Source organism: Osmerus mordax, chromosome 17 (genome assembly GCF_038355195.1).
Source record: "Osmerus mordax isolate fOsmMor3 chromosome 17, fOsmMor3.pri, whole genome shotgun sequence".
In the NCBI taxonomy this organism is placed as follows: domain Eukaryota; kingdom Metazoa; phylum Chordata; class Actinopteri; order Osmeriformes; family Osmeridae; genus Osmerus; species Osmerus mordax.
The window spans coordinates 13,050,269-13,077,541 of record NC_090066.1 but is presented as its reverse complement, the minus strand read 5'-3'; the positions used below and the strand labels follow the sequence as shown (position 1 = coordinate 13,077,541).

The 27,273-nt window shown below is 42.2% G+C and overlaps 1 protein-coding gene across 2 annotated transcripts in view; it reads left to right on the top strand.

Annotated features, from left to right (window-relative positions):
* The window catches only part of ints13 (integrator complex subunit 13), a 53,952-nt gene that overhangs the window by 2,553 nt on the left and 24,126 nt on the right, over positions 1–27,273 (top strand). For both annotated transcript variants that reach the window (XM_067254665.1, XM_067254664.1), the window contains exons 4-7: positions 21,022–21,224; positions 21,552–21,632; positions 22,774–22,864; positions 23,105–23,233. In XM_067254665.1, coding sequence (XP_067110766.1) covers positions 21,022–21,224; positions 21,552–21,632; positions 22,774–22,864; positions 23,105–23,233 — 504 coding nt within the window. The remainder of the gene's footprint in view (positions 1–21,021; positions 21,225–21,551; positions 21,633–22,773; positions 22,865–23,104; positions 23,234–27,273) is intronic.

Genomic DNA, 27,273 nt, shown 5'->3' with positions numbered 1-27,273 from the left:
ATAATCAATACGTTGTCGTACAACACTTTAACCAGCTACACCACCGAAAAAGCCGTTACTTATCGATGCGGGTGGACGGACTTTATAGATACGGTTTTTATATAAATTAAACTAGATTATACTGATTTTTTCTTATTCTTAACATTTGTGAAATGTAGGCCGATTGTGAACTGGGGGGACTTTATTTTTACTAATTATTATTACTGTTGACAATGTTGACGAATCATCAACATTTGTTTTCTGTGCACTGTATAGACCTACCTAGTCCTATCATGTTACGTTTCATTTCAATAAAATAACACAACACTCAAGTGCACGGATTTATAATTATACAATACGGATTTGGCTAAATAATAATGACTGATGGAAGAAACTCGAGCGATGCCTGGTGCTGCTTATCTGGCAATGTGAGATTTGTCTTTAACAAGAAGCAGTGGCTTCGTTCCTTCTATGGCTCTGGTTCAGAAGAGCGGCAAAACTTCGAACCAGTTCGTGACGTTTGAAGCATTGAACGTCATCTATCACGTGGTTTCGTAATTTGATACAAGCTCCAAAACACTTTTTCGAAACTGTGCGTATTGGTTTTGCGACACAAGCATCGATGCGTCAGTGCCATACGTCCCATCCCTATCAGAAGTCTCTTTCCCGAAATTCAGCTTTGGTGCAGAATTACAGCCACTACTAGCAGTCCCACAAGGAGCTTTCCTCAGAACAGTTTTGGTGTCTGTAGCTTTAAATGCTAACGAGGAGCGGAGGGGCGGCACCATGCGCTAATGTTTACAATGGATGTATCGCAATGGCTATCCCCGTTGCTGTAAGATGCCTCGAATTTGCCCATTCTCGTCTGATAACCCTGGTTTGCAGAGGTACACACAGTCATTTCAATGAGGGCAAAGGCGGATATCGCGCGAGCCATAACACCAACAGCAGAACGGTTATCCAAATAACAAAGAAGTGTACAACGTTTGCAAGCCATGATGTCTCTCGAGGATAAAAACACTTGTACGGTCGTAGCTCAGTTTCTTATGGGCGTGCCAGATTCTCTGGGCGGGCAAAGCAGAGAGAGGGGAGGTAACCTTCCTCCTTGTGACGTCACAAAGAGGAGATTTTTATTTTTATCGTCGCTAAGTTTCATGTCGACCACTGAAGCACTATAGCGCCACCAAGGGGTCAAAGTTGGAAGTGTGTTTACGCCCATAACTTTTGAACCGTAAGACCGTTTTTCTTAATTGAGGTATCATTGGATTCCTTAGATCCAGACGATTCGACCCTGTGACGTCATTGTCGTCATGATGGTTTTTACGTCATTTGTATTGTACGAAAAGCCAACTTTTTCGAACTCCTCCTAGGCGGTTGCTCCGATTTTCATGAAAATCGTAACAGATCATCTTCGGATTATGCAGACAAAAATCTTTAGAATTTTATTGATAGTCAAACCGTTCATGGATAACGCGCAAACGATTTTGACAAAGAGCACGCCAAAGCGGACGTGAGGCCTTGACTCTGCAACGGTTTACCGTATGGAGACGAAACTTTGGAAATGTCATCAGAAGCATGTAATCTAATCATCTTCCTACCATAATCACCTTGATATGTAAAATATGACTGAATTACAGCTGTTTATACTTCAAATCTGACAACGCTCGACACAGGAGAAACGGCTTACTTTTTTATACAGTAACTGAACACAGCAATTCCCAGCAGTGAGAGTAGCTCACTGGCAGGGATGTAGTGGAGGCTAAACGCACGTAAACGCCGTTTACACACCTCCCGAAATTCGGAAATAGCGTTTATCCACCTCTAAATTGCGTTTATCCACCTCTAAATAGCGTCATGCGCGTTTACGCACGTCTAAGTAATGTGCCCCCCCCTTAAAAAGGGGGGGGGGGCCACATATAAAATGTGTTGTAATTCCTACACCGTTCACCTGATTTGGATGTAAATACCCTGAAATTAAAGCTGAAAGTCTGCACTTAAAGCACATCTTGAGTGTTTCATTTCAAATCCATTGTGGTGGTATACAGAGCCAAAATGATGAAAATTATGTCAATGTCCAAATACTTATGGACCTAACTGTGTATATATATATATTCTTTTGGAGCACCGAAGACCCATTTTGACCCAGGAAAAACCCTGCACTAGACTGGCATGGCTGATGTTTATCTATGGGAATATCCCTATTAAGTACAACGCTAAAGTATTAATTTGCTCGGACCATTTCACCAAGGAGAGTTTTGAAAACCTGGGACAATGTTAAGCAGGATTTGCTATGAAGCTGTTGCTGAAAAGAGGTAAGTAAGTAAGACTTTATTTATATAGCGCATTTCATACAAGAATTGTAGCTCAAGGTGCTTTACATAAAATCAATAAAAACAATAATACAAGTGATAAACAATTCAAACAAAAATAAAAATCCCAATAAGATCTCTGTTCAAGAGAGAAAACAACTTTAAAAGTAGGAAAACCCTTTTGAGATAAAATTACTTAAATGCTTCGGTAAAAAGGTACGTTTTAAGTTGTCTTTTAAAAATGTCTAGTGTTTGCTTCCCTAATATTTATGGGTAATTTGTTCCATAGTTTTGGGGCGTAATTGACAAAGGCCGAATCACCAATCTTCTTATGACTGCTTCTGGTGACCTCTAATAGGCCTGCATTTGATGATCGCAGTGTTCTAGCTGGTGTGTAGTTTATAAAGGAGTTAGCAATGTAGCTAGGTCCTTGTCCGTGTAGAGCTTTGTATGTGAGGAAAAGGACCTTAAAGTCAATTCTGAAGGTAACAGGGAGCCAGTGTAAAGTAGCTAGGACAGGACTAATGTGTTCTCTCTTTTTAGTTTTGGTTAATAATCTAGCTGCAGAATTTTGAATGAGCTGTAGTCTTTCAGTGGTTTTCTTGGGAAGACCAGTGAAAAGTGCGTTACAGTAGTCCAGCCGGCTGGATATAAAAGCATGAATTAACTTCTCTGCATCATTTTGGTTTATGAATGGTCGTACCTTTGCTATATTCCTCAGGTGAAAGAAAGCTGTTTTGGTCACTTTATTAAGGTGAGAGTTGAAATTCAAATCTGAGTCCAGGATTACACCGAGACTCGTCACCTCTGGTTTAAGACGGGGTTAAGCCTCCAAGATTCTTAATAAGAATCTCTCTTTTGGATTTGGGGCCACATAGTAGGACTTCGGTTTTGTCTTCATTTAATTTAAGAAAGTTATCATTCATCCATTTGTTTATTGCCAACAGGCAGTTGGTAATGGAATTGATGGCCGTTGCATCGTTGGGTGCTGTTCCGACCTTATGTTCATCACAACCGCAAGCTGTATGATGTTGTTGCTAACAGTTATTAGCAATGCTAACGTATAATGCCTGTATCTAGCATCGGTAGAATGTGTGATTTAGCTTATTGGCAATGGGGCTAATGTTGTTTCTTGTTTGTGACTGTTTCATTCAAATAAATAACCTATGTTGTCATGTAAATCTACAATTCAAGATGCCTTTGTCCAGATCTATTTTTCAGCTAGATTGCTAGAGCTAATTGAAGCTGAGTTGAATCACGATAGTTTGTTTGCTAAACTGTAGCTAGTTCTAAGATTACCCACCTAAGTCGATCCTGTTTGCTTGCACAGGGATGTTCTACGCTAGAGCTACGGTATAGACAAACATCAGCCATGCCCATCGAGTCAATGTTAGCTAGTAGGGATGCTCCGATCTGATCAGCGCCGATCCATATCGGCCGATATTCCCATTATTGGTTTGATCGGCGTTCTCAAAACGGCCGATCAAACATGGCCCATCAGATGACATAAAATCTGCGAGAACTACTATCAGAGACGTTTCAATAAAACGTTTGTTAGGCATTTCAGGCCGCCAATGGTAAGAAATGATTCTTTAAACTTTAGATGCGTGAGTTCTAAATATTTCCGACGCTTCCACCAGTTTGTTTTCCAAAACGGAAGCTAGCTAGCTTTAGTTAGCTTCCGTTACCTAGCAACCTAGCATAATACTCGTAACAATGCTACTACCTGCTAGTGTTACTTGTTAGCCTCTAATTGTACATTTGAAGCCATACTATAGCGTTTAGTTTTTGCCTATCGGAAAATAGTTGGTTGGAATTTTCAGAATCGCGCATGTGCGACGTTACTCTGTTTTCGTTCGAATGCGGGTCTCACAGTCACGGACAGCCACTGCTTTTTGGAAGGCCAATAAAGACCTCTTCCCTGCTTTCGCACAAGCAGCACGCGTCTTCCTCCGCACCTTGTACAAGTGTGGATAGCGAGTGACATTTCAGCACAGCAGGACATATTTGATGAGGTGAGGAACAGGTTGAATCCTAAAAATTGCTGATATGCTTATATTTATCAAGGCAAATCTTCCAGTGATGCTGCTTAATCAGAAGTAAGGTTTGAATACTTTAGTATGCCCCCTCCGAGTGAGTGCGTGCGTGAAGTGAGAGAGTGAGTAAAGGATGTGTGAGTGAGTGAGACACTATACAGATAGATATACATGTTTTTATTTTTTTGTTTAATTGCTGACTTCCTGTGCACCTTTTTATCTTCTGTCTGTTATCTCCTAAATGCAGACAAATTGACTTGAAACTGACTGACTTGAAACATATTGGATATTTGGCTATAGCCTGTTTATGTTGCAGTTAAGTTTGTATTATTTTTCCACAGGAAAGCTACTGTATAAGCTCCAAGTTCTCTTGAGAGCCTCTAGAGAGTGGAATGTTGCACATGTGATTCTATTGTTGTGATTTTTATTTAAAGATTTATATTTTTATTATTATTTTAATATTTATTATTATTTACACATTTTATAGTAAGCGAGAGAGGTTCTACACTGGAATGTTGCACGTTCCCTGCAATAGAACGGATGGTTGTCAATTCATGATAATCTCTCGTCTCGTAATTTAAATACCTAAAATACAATACCAAGAATAATTAATTTAATAAATAATGCTACACAATAAATAGAATGCTTCGATCGACACCGTGATCGGTATTATCGGATCGGCAAATACTGATTTCAGTGATCGGTGATCGGCACCAAAAAACCTGATCGGAGCATCTCTATTAGCTAGACTCTAGCTCATCTGCTTTTTATTAACACTGATTTGCAAGGAATGCAAGAACAGCTAGATGGCGAAAACACCAATAGTAGGCATGTAGCTAAACTAGTTTAGCTTACTAACGCAAGAGCATAGGTAATGTGTGATGATTTAGTTTATTGGCAATGGGGCTAACGCGTTATTTCATGTTCCTGACTGTTTCATTCGAATAAATAACCCGTACATGTAAATCTACAATTCACGATGCATGTTTGTCCAGATCTTTGCTCACTGAAGCTGAGTTGAATGACGATATAGTTTGGTTGCTAAGCTGTAACGTTCTACCCACCTAAGTCGATCCAGTTTGCTTCGACAACAGAAGTGGAAACAACTAACGTAATCATTTCAAATTATATCAAGTCAATCTGTTGAAAACAGTTGTGTAAACACAATAGATTTATTTGTATGTTTTTATTTCAGGTCTTCAGAATCAGAATGGGATTTATTCGCCATGAAAGTTTGCACAGACAAGGAATTTGCTTTGGCAGGAAGGTGCATACAATAAACATATACCTAAAATTTAAATATGTGGACTATCTATACTAAGGGTACATAAACTAGCAGTACTAAGTGGGATTAGAATAGAATTAAATATACAATAAAATATAAGTTTCCGTAAATTACAATATAAAAATACAAAAATACAAATATTACAAAAAATACAAATGTACAAGATACCATTATTGTAATGCAGTGCAAAAAGCAGTGTGTTTTAAGCAATAAGTCATTAGAGTCAGTGTGGTCCCTTGGCCTTGTTGAAGAGGCCAACAGCGGAAGGGAAGAAACTGTTTTTGTGGCGTGAGGTATTGGTCCTGATGGACCGCAGCCTTCTGCCGGAGGGGAGTGACAAACAGGGAGTGTCCAGGGTGGGAGGAGTCGGCCACAATCTTCCTCGCTCGCCTCAGGGTCCTCGGTGTGCAGGTCCTCGAGGGTAGGCAGATTGCAGCCAATCACCTTCTCAGCAGTGCGGATGATACGCTGCAAATCAAATCAAATGTATTTGTATAGCCCTTTTTACACGCAAGCATGTCACAGAGGGCTTCACATATGCCCATAGAACTGCCCCTCAACCAACCAAAACCCTCAAGGAAGACAAGGAAAAACTCCCAAAAAACTCAACAGGAGAAAAATTGAAGAAACCTTGGGAGGAGCAATTCAGAGAGGGATCCCCTCCTCCAGAGACGGTTGGTGAGAGAGAGGAGCAGAACACAGGCTAAACATAGTCATACAGTGTCGGTGGGTTTTTAAAACACCAAAATCCATTGTAGTCTCAGTCCATTGTTGTGCTGCAGTCTGCTCTTGTCCTTGGCAGTGGCAGCAGCGTACCAGACGGTGATGGAGGAGGTGAGAATGGACTCAATGATGGCTGAGTAGAAGTGCACCATCATTGTCTTTGGCAGGTTGAACTTCTTCAGCTGCCGAAGGAAGTACATCCTCTGTTGTGCTTTCTTGATGAGGGAGCTGATGTTCAGTTCCCACTTGAGGTCCTGGGAGAGGATAGTGCCCAGGAAGCGGAAGGACTCCACAGTGTTGACTGGGGAGTCACACAGGGTGATGGGGGTGAGTGGGGCTGTGTTCCTCCTGAAGTCCACAACCATCTCCACTGTCTTAAGAGCATTGAGCTCTAAGTTGTTCTGACTGCACCAGGTCACCAGGTTGTCCGCTTCCCACCTATAATCAGACTCGTCTCCACCAGAGATGACACCACCACCCTTATTGAGCCCAATAAGGGTGGTGTCGTCCGCAAACTTCAGGAGTTTGACGGACGGATGACTGGAGGTGCAACTGTTGGTGTACAGGGAGAAGAGCAGAGGAAAAAGGACGCAGCCCTGAGGTGATCCGGTGCTGATGGACCGGGAGTCAGAGACTTGTGTTCCCAGCTTAACGCACTGCTTCCTGTCAGACAGGAAGTCTGTGATCCACCTGCAGGTGGAATCAGGCACGTTCAGCTGGGAGAGCTTGTCCTGAAGCAGGGCGGGGATGATAGTATTGAAGGCAGAGCTGAAGTCCACAAACAGGATCCTGGCATAGGATGCTGGGGAGTCCAGGTGCTGTAGGGTGAAGTGGAGGGCCATGTTAACTGCATCGTCCACAGACCTGTTGGCTCTGTAGGCAAACTGCAGGGGGTCCAGTAGAGGGTCAGTGATGGATTTAAGGTGTGCCAGCACCAGGCGCTCGAAAGACTTCATTACCACAGAGGTCGGGGCGACGGGTCTGTAGTTATTATGTCCTGTTGGCCTTGGCTTTTTGGGCACAGGGATGATGGTGGAGGACTTGAGACAGGCTGGCACATGGCATGTCTCAAGGGAGTTGTTAAAGATGTAGGTAAACACCGGAGACAGCTGGTCAGCGCAGTGCTTGAGGGTGGCTGGAGAGACAGTCCGGCCCAGCTGCTTTGCGGGGATTCTGCCTCTTGAAAAGTCTATTAACTTCACCATCCTGAATGGAGAGAGTCGTCACTGTAGAGGGGGGGAGGTGGGAGGCCTCCTGGGTGGGAAGGGGTAGTTCAGGACTGTCCAATTGTCTTTCAAATCTGCAGTAGAACTCATTCAGGTCGTTGGCCAGGCGGGAGTCGTTAGTGGAGTGGGGGGCTCTGGGCTTGTAGTTGGTAATCTGCCTGAGCCCTCTCCAGACAGAAGCAGTCGTTTGCAGAGAATTGGTGTTTTAGTCTCTCTGAGTACAGTCGTTTAGCCTCCCTCACCGCCTTGCTAAACCTGTTCTTCGACTCCTTGAAACTGTCTTTGTCCCCACTCCTAAACGCGGCCTCTTTCTCTGACCTCAACCTTCTGAGTTTAGCTGTAAACCAGGGTTGGTCGTTGTTGTAGCTTACCCTGGTGTGTGTTGGTATACAGCAGTCCTCACAGAAGCTGATGTATGATGTCACAGCCTCTGTGAGCTCATCCAGTCAGTGCAGTCCAAGCACGCCCGCAGATCCTCCATAGCTTCACTGGTCCACTGTTTTGATGTCCTCACAGCAGGCTTACAGCGCTTTAGCTTCTGCCTGTATGCAGGAATCAGGTGGACCATGGCGTGGTCAGAGTGACCCAGTGCTGCTCGGGGGACCGCATGGTATGCTTTGCTGATTGTAGAGTAGCAGTGATCCAAGGTGTTTACTTCTCTGGTAGGGCATTTGATGAATTGTCTATATTTTGGGAGTTCTTGAGTGAGATTGCCTTTGTTAAAGTCGCCTAGCACAATAACCAAGGAATCCGGATTTTCATGCTCCACACTCAGTATCTGGCTGGCGAGCACACGTTGAGCCTCGTTGACGCTAGCCTGCGGAGGCATGTAGACGCCAACCAGAATGAATGATGCAAACTCTCGTGGCGAGTAAAAAGATCTACAGTTAATAAAAAATGATTCCAGATCAGGAGAACAGTGCTGCAGAATCACTGTCACATCTTCACACCAGCCACTGTTAATGTAAAAACAAATACCACCGCTTTTCGTTTTGCCAGAGAGCACAGGGTCACGATCCGCTCTCAGCAGTTTGAAACCTGCTAGCTGTAGCGCAGAGTCTGGGATCAGTTCAGTCAGCCATGTCTCCGTAAAGCACAAAACGGAAGATGAATGAAAGTCTCTGTTTTTCCACACCAGTAGCTGAAGTTCATCCAGTTTGTTGCTCAGTGAACGCACGTTGGAGAAAAATATCCCCGGTAACGCTGTGCGTGCCCCACGCCGACGGAGTCGCACCAGAGCACCGGCTCGTTTGCCTCTCCTACGGCGCTTCGCTGCTAGGACAAAGCCGAGGGTGGCTTTGACTATAATTCCCACAAATTCTGCCGCGGGAAGCAGAAAAGTGGGAAATAAATCCACAGGAGTTGTAGTCCTGATTGTTTCAGTGAGTGTTGGCCGTGTTGCGTATTTGCTCCACAGCTTCACTCGTTGTAAACCAACCAATCAGCGCGCAGCTCATCTATATATTCATGAGCATACCATAAAAGGAGAAAACCTAGTGTTTTTTGCCGGGAAAATTTCAGGATGCATCAGGGGACATAGAACAGACCCGGGCCATTTTCAGCCCAACCAATGTTACATACCCTATTCGGAGACCTTAAGGAACAGTGTGAAATACCCCAAAATCCCAGTCAATCACCCCTTTAAGACAGGGACAAACGCTAGTGGCTAGCCTACTATTAATAACGTGCTTTCAAATACGATCATGCAGGTACAAGCCAACCTTACCGGTTCCATCTAAATAGGCCTAATGAAACGTAATAATAAATAAATAAATGAATAATAACATTCATAGTTTACCCACCTCTAATTTTACCACTACACCACTTCTCATTGGGATAAGATGGGCTCCTTTGAACACAAGGTCGTAGGCTCAAATCCAGCCACAGTCATCAAGCAAGTCATGATACTGGATTATCTGTTTAGTGAAACAGGAAACCAGGTACGCCACAATAGCTGTCTAGAAGTAAAATCATAATCGTCATGGTAACGATAATGTTTCATTCTGTGCTTTGTAGATATAATGCTGCTAAATCTAGCCAGCGCATCAGATTTCTTGTATCATAACTTCGGAACAGTTGGACCAAAAATCACGAGATTGGACTCTTCTGATTCTTTGAGACATACTAAGTCGTAAAATGTGACACTTTCCTACGTCAGCCATTTAGATTTTTTTCCTAAAATGATATATTTACTGAACACATTGGCTTATCATTACAAAACTCGTTATACGTCTTTTGCACAATGCCATGAAGGTAATCAAAACATTTTGGGGTAGTACCACCGTGTGGCCAAAAGGTATAATGCATTTTAAAAAATCTCTTATTAGGATTCCTCCGTAAGGAGGGAACCTATTGTTATTGTTTTATTATTATTGGGTGTGCTCAAGCCTTTGGCGAGAGCACAACCTTTGTTCTCTCACATATATATTTATAATTATTTATTTTTGCCCCCCTAAGCCTCAGTCAATATTTGGACTACATAGACAACCTAGGTGTCAAAAGTTTCGTCTGGGTAGTGATTGAGTTGCTTGTATTTTTTTTAATTTCTGTTGTCGATCTCTGATGAGTATTTTCTTAATTTCGGACCAGGGTCAATTCTACATAAAAAATCAGAAGGAAGGCAGTGTTTTAAAGATATGGTGATTGCGAAGATAGCCAGCGGGTCAGCATATTTTTGTGATTTGTGTAAAACTTGGAATTTGAGTGACACCGCGGCTTGTTTTGACATTAGCCTCAGTCAGACTCGGCTCGCCCACTGGCAGTGTGTCGTACTGTCTTCAAAGCCACAGCTAAACTTTATGTCAAAAGAAACATTCTAATTTCCGGTGCTTTCAAACAATCAGTGAAATGTGGAGCAACAGCAGCTAGCTTGCCTCTAGCAAACTTATTTTGAATTAGCCATTTCCCCCTACATTAATGTCAAACTTATTTACGTTTTGGGGGGCTGTTTGAATCGCGATTCCACACTGCCAGTGACAACGTTGTTACAGTAGCTTGTTTCAAAGGGGGTTCGCAGCTGTTTCAAAGGGGGTTCTTAATGAAATATGCAATATGAGTAGGCTAAATGCTTGAAAATATCACTAGAAGGGAAAAACTTAGAGGATGGACCCACCTGCAACCGACGCAAGCAAGCACACCCTACAATTTCCCCAGAAATTGTACCCTCTCTAGTTTTTATTCTTGTACCATTGGAGTCAATGGCAGCCCCTAGAACCCTTGGATAACTTTTTGTGAAATTTGGCACACTCTTTAAGGACAGTTACTTCTATACCTACACCAAGTTTCATGTATCCCATTAGACCACTCTAGCGCCACCAATGGTTCAAAGTTTGACTTGTGTTTACACACGCAACTTTTGAACCGTTTGACTTATTTTCAAAAATGAGGTACCATTGGATTCCCTGGATCAAGACGAGTTCAACGCACCATATGGCGTCAATTTCCGGTTATATAGATTTTCCGCCATTTTCCGGTTTTATCAAAAACCTTTGAAAGCCTACTCCTCCTACAATTTTTTTTTCCAATCTTCCCCAGAATTGACACACATCATGGTCAGAGCAACCCTCACTCAGGTATTACTTTTCTATTTGATTTTCAAAACCGTTTGTCCGGTACAGCCAATCAAATTAGGCAACAAAGCAACCAAACAGGAATTTGGGTCAAATCTCAGCAAATCTTTGAGATATCAACACCAAAGTTGGTATATCGGTGGAAGGCACTACAACATTTTACCATGTGCAAAGGCAACTTCATACCTCCAAAAATTATTGATATAAAGCTAATCGAATGTATTGCTAACGCTAAAATAATGCTTTACAAATCCGCCGGCCAAAAACTGATACTCTGATTCAATCACAAGTTCATATGAGAGGTTCTTTTGAGAATGTTGAGTACACAAATCTGAGAAAAAGTTGACTGTAACATGAAAAGTCGATTTTTTGTGAATATTTGAAACATGCATGCTTGGCTAATTGCTAATGAAATTTCCAATGAAATGTCTCCCCTGCTCCTCAGCGCGCGAGTTCCACATTCTCACACACTCAGCCTTTCCCTTGACACACGCACAAGCTTGGCGAGACGCATACACAACATTTCAGGCAATTGTGGGCTGACCAAGCCCCCACTCATTGCTTGGTCTTTAGCAAAGGCCCATGTGGATCTTGATGGTATTGCATTTCCGATTTTGTATGCAATGGTAAAAAGTTCTCAAAATCCTGAAACATTGATAGTATAGGCCAAGAGTAACTACCACACCACAAATGGCCCAATATCACCCATAGGTGACGCTACAGGCCACCCCCTGATACACAAAGATACAAGGCTTTCTGGAATGGGTAGGCTCACCAAGCCCCCTCCCTTCACTCTTTGGCTTGAAATAAAAGCCCTTGTGGATCTTGATGGTATTGCATTTCAGATTTGGTATCCCATTGGTAAGTCTACTAGCCTGACGTTGTCATACTCATAATTCTAGTCAGAATATGAGTCTGAGAACTCTCCGTTGGGCTGTGACTCTGGGGCGTGTTTCAAATGAACCTGGAAAACAAATGCCTCTTCGCTCAATTGGATAGATCTACAACCAATCAGAGCAACGTAGTATGTGATGTATGTTAAGCGCCGCATAGTTGTTGTCAACAGAACTAAACTGCAAGCAGACTTGAAGAAGTATGCTTGAAGAATGAATACAAATGATTTTTGCCGGTGTTGTAAAAATAATTTAAGGGTACGGGGAGTACTTGTTCACATGGTCAGCCTTTTTGAGAGAAACAATAAAGGGCAATGCATATAAAATAAGAAGTACAATAAGAAGTGAGAAGTAGTGGCATTTATTACTTTTTAATGACCGTACTGACTTATAAGGGGTACAGTGACTACCGGTATGGTGTGTGGGTACATACAAAGAGGAGAGTGGTTATTAGAACTGTTTCAAGTGGACTGTAACTATGTTCTTGTAACTATGCAACTGATTTCAATTAAAGTGGTGAATTACATAAAGTGTATAAAACATCGACTGATCATGCAAGAAGTCTATGGTTTTGTACATACTTACCAGCTTTAACTAGGGATCTTAGTTCTTCCAACTTGTCGAAGCTCTCGCGAAATGCCGTCTGCCCTTTTGCACCCTGACCCCTGATAGAAATAAAAGCGCACATTAAAATGTTTGAACTGTTAGTTATTTAGCTACAATGAGACTAACTTTATGATTGTACTAAGTCTGAGTTAGCAAACGTACATTGACACCTATGGTACTATGTTTACAACATTTGATTCACATTCACTCAGACTATCTCTTACCATTTGTAAGTTAGATGAACTTCATCCACGACAATACCCATTACGTTGGCTTGAAAAACATCGGAGCCTAGCATGTCCCTCGACTTCTTGTTCAGCAGCCAGGATTCCGGGCTTCCGAAAAGGAGCTGGCAACGACCACTGGTAATATCCACCTCGTCGTGCACGCCGAGTTGCATCGCCGTGATTCCCAATTCGGTCGCCTCTTTCACTTGGTCCTCCATGAGAGCAACCAAAGGAGAAACCACAATGGCCACTGGGTTTTCATTGTGTCCCATCTTCTTCGTGACCATCGGGGCCAGCTGATAAATACAACTTTTACCGAATCCCGTAGGAAGGACGGCAAAAACATATTTTCCATCGACAAATGCCTTGATTACGTTTCTCTGTTCCTCTTTCAAAATTAATGCGCTGTCGATGTCTTCTAAAACAGACTCAATGTCAGAATCATAACATCCCAGATCTCCAGCGGTAGCCATGTTTGTTCAAAACGAATTCAACTTAAGCGCTCTTTTGTGACGTGGGTGATTACGTTACTGTTGATCATCTGTCCATCGTATAAAGCCCGCCCTGGCAATTTCATTGGTCCGCCCAGATTCTGGTTTTCTGTAGTTGTCCCCAATACGAGACCCTCCAGACCCAACTTCCCGACCAAATTTTTTTGTGTGCGGGACGAAGTTGGGCTGGCAGCCAGGCTATAAGTCTACAGCATGGATGTTTCTATACAGTGACAATTCGTGAAGAATATACATTTTTCAATGGTTCGCAGTGTTAGGAGCAATCCGCCATTGCTGCTTGCAGCTATATTTTTTGTATTAGTTGGGTGTGCTCAAGCCTTCGGCGAGAGCACAACCTTTGTTCTCTCACATATATATTTATTTATTTATTTATTATTATTTATTTTCGCCCCCCTAAGGATCAGTCAATATTTGGACTACATACACAATGGCGGTGTCAAAAGGTTCGTCTTGGTAGCGATTGCGTTGGTTGTATTTTTATTTACGTTCCGTTGCATGGTTTAAGTAGGAATTGCGTTTTTGTGGTGAAAAGTGAAGCTAACGGTGGCTAATTTGCTAGCCACAGTCACTGACGTTACTAACGTCACTACGTCACTAACGTCACGAAAACACGCGTGACTACCTGTAGCAGAACATTCGTTTCACATCTGTTAACTTGGGGGATAGCTAGGCTAACTATAGCTTTACTGCAAGGCAGCTGCAGGAACGCCACAAGCAAAGAGGCCAGGGTGATAACTATTTACTCATTTTACTTTGTGATGTGAAACAGAATTATGAAATGTAATGTACAATATTAGCTGATATTATTAAGGAAGTAGGCCCACCTCTACTTTTGGAAACGGTAGTCTACTATTTCACTGAAGCATTAGCATCATGACATTAGCCTCTGTTGCCCGGGCAACACATACTACAGTGGTCTATGATGGGTTATCTGTTTTCAATCTTTAAAATAAACATTCCTCACAAATACATTTTCGTTGTAGGATTTATTATGACATTACATTACAAGTAAACGATTTGTGGGTGAAATTATCATTACCTGTGGTTTCAAACCAGTGTTGCTCACTGCAATGCTGTAGCCTACGCGAGACACTACAAAAACATCTACACAGCTGTAGGAAGTCAAACGGCGACAGAACATGTTCGGCACTCCCCTTACTTAATCAAAAGTCTATCTAACTACTAACCTGAACTTCATTGCCACAGCCTAAACGTTGCCAATCTGTTCATGAAAATAATTAATTTCAGCCTAAACCGTACAACGGAACGTTACATCCAATTCAACCAACGCAATCGCTACCAAGACGAACACAGCAGTAGTCTACTAGTACTGTACCGTAGTAGTACAATTTACCAGGGCAGCTTCTCCACACAGGGCTATATCGCATTTTGCGTTGTTACTGACAATGATCGCTACCAGTGAGCTTTTTATGAATGAGCGATTTTCCACTAAATAAATGTCAAGCTTATTTACGTTTTGGGGGGCATATTTTCAGTTAGCAGATGGGACTGTCTGAATCGCGATTCCATCTTCTACTGCCGGGTAACGTCGTAGAATAATCTTCAAAGGGGGTTCTTTATTAATGAATGAATGCAATGAGTAGGCTACATGCCTGAAAATATCACGAGAAGGGAAAAACTTAAAATGACGTTTAAGTCATAGAGATTAGGTCAATTTTTACACCGGTCTGCCAAATGTATTCGTTTTGATTCAACGATGAGGCTGCCTCTTGCAGGGGAAATGAGAAGACATCTATTTCATTCTACACTTCACTCGTATTTTCAGTTGTAAATGAGCAGCAAAAAAAAATTCCTTTAAATCTATTTAATCTTTATAAATAATAAGTATGCATTTTCATATAAAATATACAGAAATCAGTTGTAAAAATTTCATTAAAAAACGGACCCCTGTGCAACCGACGCAAGCAAGCACACCCTACAATTTCCCCAGAAATTGTACCCTCTCTAGTTTTGCTTTGCTTCTTCATTTACATTACATTTAGTCTTTTAGCAGACACTTATCCAGAGCGACTTACAGTAAGTACAGGGACATTCCCCCGAGGCAAGTAGGGTGAAGTGCCTTGCCCAAGGACACAACGTCAGTTGGCATGACCGGGAATCGAACTGGCAACCTTCGGATTACTAGCCCGACTCCCTCACCGCTCAGCCAACTGACTCCCTCTTCAGCTACTTAATTTCCCTCTTTTCTGCTGCTTGGCCTCTTAATTGCTGCTTGCAGCTATATGTAATAATGTAAGTCTAATTCAACATGGTTATAAAGGGGGTCAGATGGCTGAGCGGTTAGGGAGTCGGGCTATTAATCAGAAGGTTGTTGGTTTGATTCCTGGCCGTGACAAATGACGGTGTCCTTGGGCAAGGCACTTCACCCTACTTGCCTCGGGGAGAATGTCCCTGTACTTACTGTAAGTCGCTCTGGATAAGAGTTTCTGCTAAATTACTAAATGTAAATGAAAATAAAAAGGAAAACATCATGTCCCTCACCCCCATGGGGCCCAAATAACCACCAGGAGAACCATCTCTGTCCGGCTTTGAATCCATATCGGTGGTGGTGGTTCAACATGGTATTTCAAATTTAGAAACCAGATGGCTTATTAGGAACAGCTTTAAATTATAGAGATACTGGTTGTCGGTTGCTGATATCAGATGGATCCAAACTTGGGTAGTGAGGATGGGATCCAGAAGGTATGTTGTTTTGCGGTGGGCTATTAATAGTCTGTTTACTTTAGTCCTCAAGTGTCCCGAAGGGGACTAACTGGTTACTGTACTCTCTTTGGGTGGTGGAGGATGTTGCCAGAGGGGACTGCTTCAGAAGGAGATAGGATGCTGGCCACCAAAATGCTATTTAAGTTATTCTGCACATACCAAACCAACACTTCTAGGCACATCTAGCTAAATGTGCCTAAAGAACACAGAACACTGGGTTACTCCTCTCCACTTGCAGTTTTCTTTGGCCAACGACTGGAATGAGCTTCAGAAAATAAACACTTAAGATGAGTTTCATCTCCATCCATAGATTTTGCAACTTGTATTTTAGGGATGCACGATATTGAATTTTAGTCGATATATACAGACTGAGTTTTGGCAATTATTAAATAAAATAAATTAAATTAATCAATGTACAGCCTGTTAGTTTAATAGCCGTATAAGTTAAGGCGTTAAGCCTACCTGTGACGCGATTTCGGTTTTGGCTTGCCCTTCAAACACCATGTTCTCCTCCAGAATTTTGTCATATACATCCAGCAGCGATCCTGTTCGGGTCTTCTTCTCTGGAGGATTCCCCGTACCGCCATCTCCACTGCTATCCATGTCGTTCAAGACTTTCAGAAGCAGGTCGCAAACACTGCTCTTCTCCTCCAAATCGAAGTAGCGATCTTTGTAACAAGCGTCAAGCATTGTTGCAACCGAATAAAGTGCCTCACGTAGCACCGTTAAAGCGCTTACTGAAAGCTTCCAACAGGGTACGTTTGGCTGTCTGTATGCCCCCGTCTGTGTCACTGGGCCGGCTAAGTAGTCCTGTAAGGGCCGCAACAGCAGGGATCACACCAGCAGCAGAGGCCTCTGCAGAACGTATCTCTCTGGTCAGGTGCTCAAAGGGAGCGAGAAGAGTGATCATGTTTTCAAGAATTCCCCACTGATTTGCCGTCCAAGTTGCAGGGAGCTCGAAATCTAAGGATATGCACCCAATGCCCTCTCTGGTCTACTAGGCTCTGCATCATGTAGTATGTCGAATTCCATCTAGTCACGACATCCTGTTGAAATCATTTTATTGGCATTCCGAGCTCCCTCTGCACATCTTCTAAGCGACTGTATGCAACCTGAGTGTGCTTGAAATGCCCCACTATTCTCCATCCCACGGCCACAACATCCGCAATGCTACGCTGAGAAAGGACACCTTCATGCACAACCAATTGCAGCGTGTGAGCCATGCATGGGAGACTTGGCACACCATAGTCCACCATTGCTTTTGCCATGTTGCGCGCATTGTCACGTAGCACTACATGCACAGTCTCTTTAGCTATTTTCCATTTCCCAAACATGCCGTCAAAAGTGGATGCTATTGCAGCTGCTGTGTGAGAACCTGAGCACTCCTGAGATTGTAGTACAGCCTTTTTAAGTATGAAGTCTTCATCGAACCATTGAGCTGTGAGACTCAACATGCTGACAGGGCTCACACTAGATGTCCAGATGGCTGTAGTAAAACTAATATGGGTGGCATCAGTGAGGAGCTTCTCTATGTAATTGGAGACCGCACTTTGGAGTTCGGGTAAGGCCACATCAGAAAAATAACGACGGCTAGGCATAGCGTAACGTGGCTCTAAGTGCATCAATAGCCTGCTGAAGCCAACATCTTCCACCACACTGAACGGTTGATTGTCAAGAGCAGGGGTGTTCAATCCTGGTCCTCGAGAGCCCCTGTCCTGCATGTTTTAGATGTTTCCCTGCTCCAGCACACCTGATTCAAATGAATGGTCATTACCCGGCTTCCACAGAGCTTAATAACAACCCATTCATTTGAATCAGGTGTGCTGGAGCAGGAAAACATCTAAAACATGCAGGACAGGGGCTCTCGAGGACCAGGATTGAACACCCCTGGTCAAGAGCAATAAACTCAATTTTTTGGTTCAGAGCTTTCACCGTTGGGTGGTCGTTGCTAAATTCCTTAGCTTTGTCAAATGACTGAAGTAGAGGCTGCTGGCAGGTCTTAGCTGGTGCCGGTTTTTCTGGCTTAGCTTTCAGAAAAGCTTTGTGTAGGTCAGCATGTTGGGCTTTGAGATGTGAAATTAAGTTGGTAGTGTTAAACGAGTGTCGTCTCGCCCCTCCTCGCATCACTGACACTTTACAAACTCCGCAAATAGCCATTTTGACATCATCCTTTGATACTGTGAAGTACTGCCACACAGCCGACATGTTGAATTACGTTGTTGGCGCTCATAGTAAGTAAGTAAGACTTTATTTATATAGCACATTTCATACAAGAATTGTAGCTCAAGGTGCTTTACATAAAATCAATAAAAACAATAATGCAAGTGATAAACAATTCAAACAAAAATAAAAATCGTAACTTAAACATTTGCTCCGCTTGCCCATAATTTGCACGTCACCTTATCGGCCAGGTACATCGGCAGAAAGTTTAATATCTGCAGATGCCGATAATTATTATTATTATTTTATCTGCCGATACCGATGTTGTGCAGATATTATCGTGCATCCCTATTATATTTGCTTGTGACAACAGAGATGTGCTGTATCATCCTATGTAGGTCTATCTAAATGTAGTTGTGCTGTGTTTCCTATCATGTTGTGTTGGTGCCTCTTGTTCTGTCTTAGTTTTTTTTTTGTAAATGATCTATTTCCCAATCCTTTACCAAACTAGTGGCCTTTTGTCTCTTGCCAGACTGCTCTTGTAAAAATCATTATGTTGTAGACTTTCCTGGTGAAATACAAAAAACTGTATGAATGAAGTGCATGAGCTAAGATAGACCTACTTCCTAAAGTGGCAATTTACCACCCTATATTGAGAAAAAAAGCATAGGATGCAGGGTTCGACATAAGTGTAAGGCTGGGTGTCAAACCTGCCCCCACCTCTCATATGCTAAAGTCTGGAGTTTCTGGACGGTCTCAACTTGATGGTCCTCACACCCCATTCAAGATTTGGTCTGATTGGTTGGTCTTGTGTATAAAGGGAATTGTAATGCATTGTTCTGTGGATTCTTCATCTCCTGAGACTTTCTCATCAGTTCTCCCTTGTCCTACTCCTTGCTCACCTCTTGCTTTCTCTCTGATTTACAATGATCATGGTAGAGTAGGTCAGATTTAAAGCTTTCATATTGTAACATGTTTGCCTTGTAATTGATTTCATTCATTTGCAATGTTATTAAATGCGTATTTCATTTAACCGTACTTTGACCATTCTTGCTCTGATTTAACCCATAGAGTCAAATACCTGGAATTCTATTTGTATTGGCATTATTTGGTTCATGCAAATACACTGTTCAGTTTCCCATCTTCCTTTAAACCATAGGGGAATTCGTTTTGGTTGTTTGGCCAATATTTAACCCCCTACATAAGCAATGGCCCGGGGCCAGTAAAAAGTAACGTCGGGACAGTTAAACTAGCAACTCACTGGCCCGATCGGGCTTCTGCAAATTATTGATTGAAAAAAAAAATTTGCATCGTAAAAGTTAACATCCTTCATATGTTTTGGTATCTGCTAAACGCATAAATAACTTTGCAGCTCGTGGGGCGCACATTTGGCAAATCAAGAGTTGAGTAGTGAGTGACGAGTGGTTGTCAAATTGTAATTCTCTAATCTCAATACATTTAACAACTGGCGCGAGACGAAGATGGCAGCAAAGTAGAGCTACGAGTTCAAACGGAAGCAACTTTTTTTTATGGAACTAAGATGCACTGTCGTCTTTCGTATGTTCCCGTCTAAAGCAGACAAAAGTGTATCTTTTTACACAGGCACGACAATGTTCGAAAACAATCCCTGACCAGCCATGCTAGCAGACAGCACGTGGTTTGCGTGACAGTTAAGCGGATGGTTGACAATCCATCTTCCAGGCCGTTGACGCTGGTCAGGAATTTAAATGCAGATGCCCATCGTGTTATTTTCACGACTTATAACAATGGCATATCACGTAAAGACGGGCCAGCCGTTCGCCTTGTTCCCCCGGGCTATTGAACTGCAGCAGAATAATGGTGTCGACTTGGGTACTTAGTATCATACTGATGAAATGCAATGGAAGCTTTTATAAATTAGCATTGAGGGACCAGAGGTTTCAGTTTCAACAAGACAGTCGTGCAGAGATGGCTGTCAGCAGGGAAGAGAGCACGTCATGTTTGAGGTTAAAAATCTATTGTTTTGCTGACTATTACCTTATTATTTTTTATCACTAGAAATATGTGAGATGTGATTTCATTTAAACCAGTAAAAATGACCTTGGGGCCAGTAAGTTTCAAACCCACTGCCCCGAGGGGCCAGTCGCAAAAAATGTTAATGTTGAGCCCTGTAGGATGTATTAGCACTGGCATCTCATTGTGCGTTGCATAACACAATCTATTCCTACATTTAAATTCCACACACTTAAGGATCAATTTTGTTTGTAGCAGGGACATGTCACTTTACTGTGGGTAAAATAGGGGGGTCAGATGGCTGATCGGTTAGGGCAGAGGTCTTCAACCCTGGTCCTCAGGGACCCCCTGTCCTGCACGTTTTAGATATTTCCCTGCTCCAACACACCTGATTCAAATGAATGGGTCGTTATCTAGTTATGCAGAAGCCTGTTAACGATCATTCATTTGAATCAGGTGTGTTGGAGCAGGGAAACATTTAAAACGTGCAGGACAGGGGGTCCCTGAGGACCAGGGTTGAAGACCTCTGGGTTAGGGAGTTGGGCTATTAATCAGAAGGTTGTTTGTTCGATTCCTGGCTGTGCAAAATTACATGTCCTTGGGCAAGGCGCTTCACCCTACTTGCCTTGGGGAGAATGTCCCTGTACTCATTGTAAGTCGCTCTGGATAAGAGCGTCTGCTAAATGTAAATTCTAAAGAGCAAGAAACATTGTTTGGAACATTTCGTTTTACTTTTACCTTATTTTGGTGACCTTCCCCATTCCTTTATCCTTGTGTTAGCTCATGTCCGCCCTGGCGGCTGTAGGGCCACCTAATCCCCGGGAAGACCCAGAGTGCTGCAGCGTCCTGCATGGGCTGGTGGCGGCAGTGGAGTCATTGTGCAAGATTACAGAGTTACAACACGAGACGCGCACCACTCTTATGGACACCGCCGAGAGGGTTGCCAACAGAGGGCGCATTATTTGTCTCACCAATGCAAAGAGGTATGTGTGTGAGAAACCTTGCTCAACCAAAAACATATGTACTGCTGTTTTTATGCATCTGCAGGACATGTTTTTGGATTGTCTATCCGTCCATCCCATTCTTGTATGTGTCATTTTCAAGAATTCCTTGAGAGAATTTATTCAAATTTGGACAGACGGATGGAAACTGACACTTGACTGGCAGAGGCACAAAAAACAGCAAGGCGGTTATTTCTAATTGAAGCCTGAAGTGTGAAGCCTGGGTGTAATACTGATTTAATTAAGACTTAATAACTTAAGCATTTCATTCCTTTCAAACGTATATTTTCCCTTTTGTCCGTTTTGCAGTGATACTCATGTACGGATGCTAGAGGATTACGTCCAAGAAACGATCCTAGAGCAAAACAAACTGGCAGCTGGCTCAGATAGGTGTGTTTGCATGTGTACTTGTCTACATTATTGTGCCAAGTGAGAAAGGCCATTAATTAGGGCTCCTCCGGTAGGAGGGAACCTATTGTTTTTGTTAGTCTCCTCCTCCTCCTCCTCCTCCTCAATATCTAAAAATGTCCCTGGTCATAAATGTTCTAATTTGGCACATTTATACTACATGCAAGTGGGTACCCCCACACCAAATATAGGCCACATCAGACCATAGGGGGGCGCCACAGGGAACGTCCAAAAGATTTTCAAAGTGATGGCATTTCCATCCCATTGCTCCAATTCTTCTGAAACTTGGTGTACATGCCTCATTTGTCATGAGGAACAAAAAAGCCTCATGGACCCATAAGGTCTGCCATGATGGATTTTCCTGTACAGTGATAATTTGGGAAAACCTTCAAAATCGATCTCCTCTTCAACAAAAGTACAAATTGACTTGAAATTTTGTACAGATATGTATCATTGATGTATTTAAAAACGTTACTTAAGACAGTTGAATCAAAAACAAAATGGCTGAAAGGGGCGTATTAATGTAACTGTACACATTGCCTCAATATGTTTGTGTCACTAAATCAAATGTCATTTTGAATGATGGTTTTTCAAACCTAATAGGCTTTAAGGTGACACCCCCCTGAAATAGCCTGCAAAGTTTAACCTTGGTATGTGAAAATATGACAATTACAGCTGTTTGTGCTTGGACCAAATCTGACAATGCTTGCCATAGGAGAAACATCTTAATTTTGTATACAGTAACAGAACATGGCAATATTCAACACTGAGAATAGCTCAATGGGCTGGGACGGTGACCTGCAAAGTATAAGGTTGTATGTTCGAATTTTCTCAGGAGCTGTTTCTCAGGAGAAACGGCTTTTTTTTATATACATGTAACTGACCACATATTCTCAGCCTTGAAGGTAGCTCAGTGGGTTGAAAAGATGTCCTGCAAAGTGCAAGGTCACAGGTTCGAATCCAGCCACTGCCTTTGGGCATGTCATGTACATGTTTATAATAATTTGCCATTTTGCGGAGGAACCTGCATTGCTGCTTGCAGCTATATTTAATTTTTGTTTTTACATACAATGATTTATTATTTGAGGGTCATTGCTACGAAATGTTTTTGACTGCATTTCAGACTAATGGCAATCCAACAGTGTGAGCTGGTTCTGGTACACATTTACCCCCAGGGCGAAGACACCTTGGTCTCTGATCGGACAAAAAAAGAGGTGGGTGACAATTAATGAACCTTAAGGTCTATTCTTTTTAATGTGTGTATATACTTGTTCATGAATCAGAACAAATGTGCACAGCTTTTTTAGTAGCCTTTGAATCTGGCCAGTATGTTATTCCTTGATGGCCCCCACAACACCCACTTCATATGTAATTACAGTGTTGTTAATATTACTTGATGGTAACGGGGAAGTCAGTGTTAAAAATGAATGACAGCATTCCTCCCCGTTCAATAGGTGTCCCATCTGCTGACTAGTGAGGTCCACAGTGTACGGGCAGGGAGGCATCTGGCCTCTAAACTGAACGTTCTGGTTCAGCAACACTTTGACTTGGCATCTACAACCATCACAAACATACCCATGAAGGTAGTGTTGTGTATTTCTGCAGGTTGTACCTTACTAATTCACCTCAGTTACACCCACTTCCCTCAAACCCACTCCATTTCAACGGGGTTAAACCAATTCACCTGGGTTAATCAGTTTGAAAATATGAGCTTGCTTTCAAACCGCAGTCATAAGTATTGTCACTGCTCAGAATTATTTTATTCTTCCCATCTGTCCAGGGCTTGAAATTAACTTTTTTACTTGGTGGCACTGGCGCTCCCAACTTAAAAGATGTAGGAGAACCCGCAAAAATGTAGGAGCACCCATCGAATATTAAGGAGCACAACAAAATGTTTTATGTTATAGATTTATTTTGTGCGCTAGTTAGCTCTGTGTCACGTGACAACGGAGCGCAGTGGCAAGGAGAGACTGATGGCTAATATCAACAAATCTCAAATCTGCACAAAAATTTAGAATGTAAAGATTACGTTTAATTAAGGGCTCTTGGGGCCGAATCCCAATACGACCCCTTACCCCTAGCCCTTGACCCTCGAAACTGAGGGGTAATGGCTACGTATCCCTAAGAAATGGGACGCCACTTGGTTATGGGTACGTCATCTAGCAAGTATCGATATCTCCAAAGCAAGTAGTGTGATGCACTGATATCAAACGAAATTCGCTGCTAATGGAGTTAACTTAAAACTGTAGACATGCTAGTGAGAGAAATGCAGGACTGTTGTGCAAATCAGCACTGTAACATCAGCGTAGCAAACTAGCAATTTTTAGAAACGTTTCAATCAGGAAAATGTTTGCAAATATATATGTACAGGACTGTGTATAGCACAAAACAAGTCTGTTTTGTGCTACACTGTCATAATTTTTTTAATCAATTATTTAAGCCATCAATTTATCAATTAAGGGCAAGGGGTAGGGGTAAGCCCTTACCCCTAGCCCTTAGTTTTGTCAAAGTATTGATCCATCCTCATAAAGATCGCCTGAAAACTCCCTGGCCCTGTCTATTCCTGTAATTTTGGTTGATAAGTCTTTCCGTGTCAATTCTTCAGGGCTGAATCTGGGCATTTTTGACTAACGTTTTAATATTGGCTACAGTAGCTGGTCTAACGTGAACGTTACTGTATCAGTTTCAGGGTTGACAGACTTCCTTTGATTGCTACCACAGACCTACTACCTACACTTGTGGCAATAGGCTCGGTTTACAGGTTAAATATTTCGAAAGAATAGAGACGTAATATGAGTTGACAAGTTTATTAAAATTTTGCCTCAGACCAATGCATTCTATTTGAATTTCTGTGGGTTATCGTCGGAATTCTGCGCTCGCGAATTACGTTTGGGCCTGCTAATATCCCACTGCAAGTGAATGCAGCACTAGACGACTCCAACCACCCTCCCCACTGTGCCGAGACCTAGGTGAAATCAGTTTTATATTTGAGATTCAACAAACATTCATATTCGTACCTCCGTTCAGGCTTCGTGTCATATTTAGGGACCGGGGTAAAAGAGTAGAGAGCCTGAATGCCAAAAAACCTAGCAGACATTTGAATACACACCATTTTCAGTGTTTATTCAATATCTTTGTCAAAATAGACCATACAAACTTCAAACTTGTTGCACATTCTTCTACTACTAGCTGGCCAAGTTGTCCAACCTTCAGTTTGGTGATAGGCTCCAGTTTATTGTTGATTAAGCAATAGCCAATAAATCAATGAAAACACTTTTTATTTATTTATCTGTGTTTCCTCAATATCTTTGATTTAAGGCTTTAATAATGTGCCATAATAATGTAGCCTAATGTTTTTGAGTTATAAAAAATTTCTTAATTTGGGGGCATTCCAAATAAACATTGATTCCAAATAAACATTGATTCCAAATAAACATTGATTAATATGACTGCAATTAAATCGGCATATATACTTCTGCCACCCTCTCTGCCACCCCATGAATATTTTTCTAGATCCGCTCCTGCTAAGGGTATTTGAATACTGTGCTACCTGCAACAATGGCGGACAGATCATCCAGAGAGTCCCAAAAATGTAGGATATTTTCGGCTTAAATAAATGATTAAAAAATTACGACTGTCTTGTTTTGTGCTATACACAGTCCTGTACATATGTGTTTGCAACCATGTTCTTAATTGAAACGTTTTTAAAAATCGCTAGTTTGCTATGCTAACGTTACATTGCTGATTTGCACAACAGTCCCGTATTTCTCTGATGAGCCTTGAATGTACTCCATGCATGTCCATCCATCCATCATCTTCCGCTTGTCCGGGGGTCGGGTCGCGGGGGCAGCAACCTAAGCAGGGAGGCCCAGACTTTCCTCTCCCCGGCCACTTCCACCAGCTCTTCCTGGGGGACCCCGAAGCGTTCCCAGGCCAGCCGAGAGACATAGTCCCTCCAGCGTGTCCTGGGTCTTCCCCGGGGCCTCTTCCCAGTGGGACGTGCCCAGAACACCTCACCAGGGAGGTGAGGTGTTCTTAAATAAACTCCATTAGCAGCAAATTTCAAACGAATTTTGTTTAATATCAGTGCATAACACTACTTTCTTTGGAGACATCGGTATACGTAACCGTAACCAAGTGGTGTCTCATTTCACAGGGCTATGTAGCCCTTACCCCTCAGTTTCGAGACACAAGGGCTAGGGGTAAACTAAGGGCTAGGGGTAGGGGTAAGACAGAGTATTGGGATTCAGCCTAAGTTTCACGCATTTCAAACATTTCACACGCTCTCACGCAGTAAGGAATAACTTGTCCCGCTATATTAACGATTCAGCAAGTGTTTTGTAAATAAATTAAAACAGATCGCACCAAAACGATTAATTGCACTTGCACAAATGCTCCCAATTATATTTTGAGGTCGCACAGACACAATTTCGGGAGCATATGTGAACAAAATGGTTGCAATTTGAAGCCCTGCTTGAAAGCTTAGGCTTTAACAGCCTAAATGGTTTCTGGGTTGCCTATTACAGTCATTTATGTGCTAGGGTGCAATTACCTGTAATTCTCAGTAAAGACAGGTGTATGTTTAAAATGCTTTTATTTAGTAGGGATTTGACTGCTAGATGAGAGTATTTATGTATGTTTTAAAATGTATTTCTCCATATTGCCGCTTTTGCTGTCTGTGCTTCCCCAATCCAGTTTCATGCACATTCTTCTTTTAACCATACAAAGCAAATTACTCTAGAAAACTGAATTAGCTAAGGTAAGCATTTAGAAGTTGCTATTGAAGGCATTGCAACGAGGTCCACTGTTTTCTCTCTCTCCTGTTTTTGTAGTTCATATGAAGAATATATTAAGTTCTCTCAGACGACAAGCAGTTAACTACCAAATCAAAGCCTTTCTGATGTGTTTCCTGTTTGCATTCAGGATACATTTTTGTTTTGATATTTGACTAATTATAGAGCATCTGACATGTGGATAAGTCTCCAAACGTCTCCTCACAAATCACCTTAAATTATAATATATCAACCCCAAAAAACAGACCACTGCTTGACCATTCCAGTTGATCACTTACATCCTGATGCTGTTTCTGTCACCATATTAAATACATACCATTAAATGTTAATCATACTGCACACATCTTGGCCCATTTCATCAGGCCTTAAGCCTAACTTTTTAACTTGCCTTTTTTGTGTTGAATCCATCACATCACAATGTTGATATTACTCTCTAGGAACAGCTGCTGTTTTCATTCTGTATTTTCTGTTTTGCTAGCCCACATTAAATGTTTGCGACCAGGTCAGTACTCTCACACACACCCAAGGGACCGCAGAATGCTCAATACTCCTTCACTACTTTGATTGGCCCTGACTGTATATCCCAGAAAGGCCGAGGACAGGACAGGCAGCTCTGGTCCTGGATCTGCCCCAACGTTGAATGTAGGCTTTTGATTTCAGCCCAACTCCAACACACACACCTAATTGATGACATTTAAGAACCACATTGACCATCAATATACATAATTTTGGTGCTGGGCTAGAACAAAAGTACACAACTAGGACTGGAGCTGCCCATCCCCGGTCTAAATCAACATTAAATGTTTTTGGGCAGGAATGAATGCATCCTG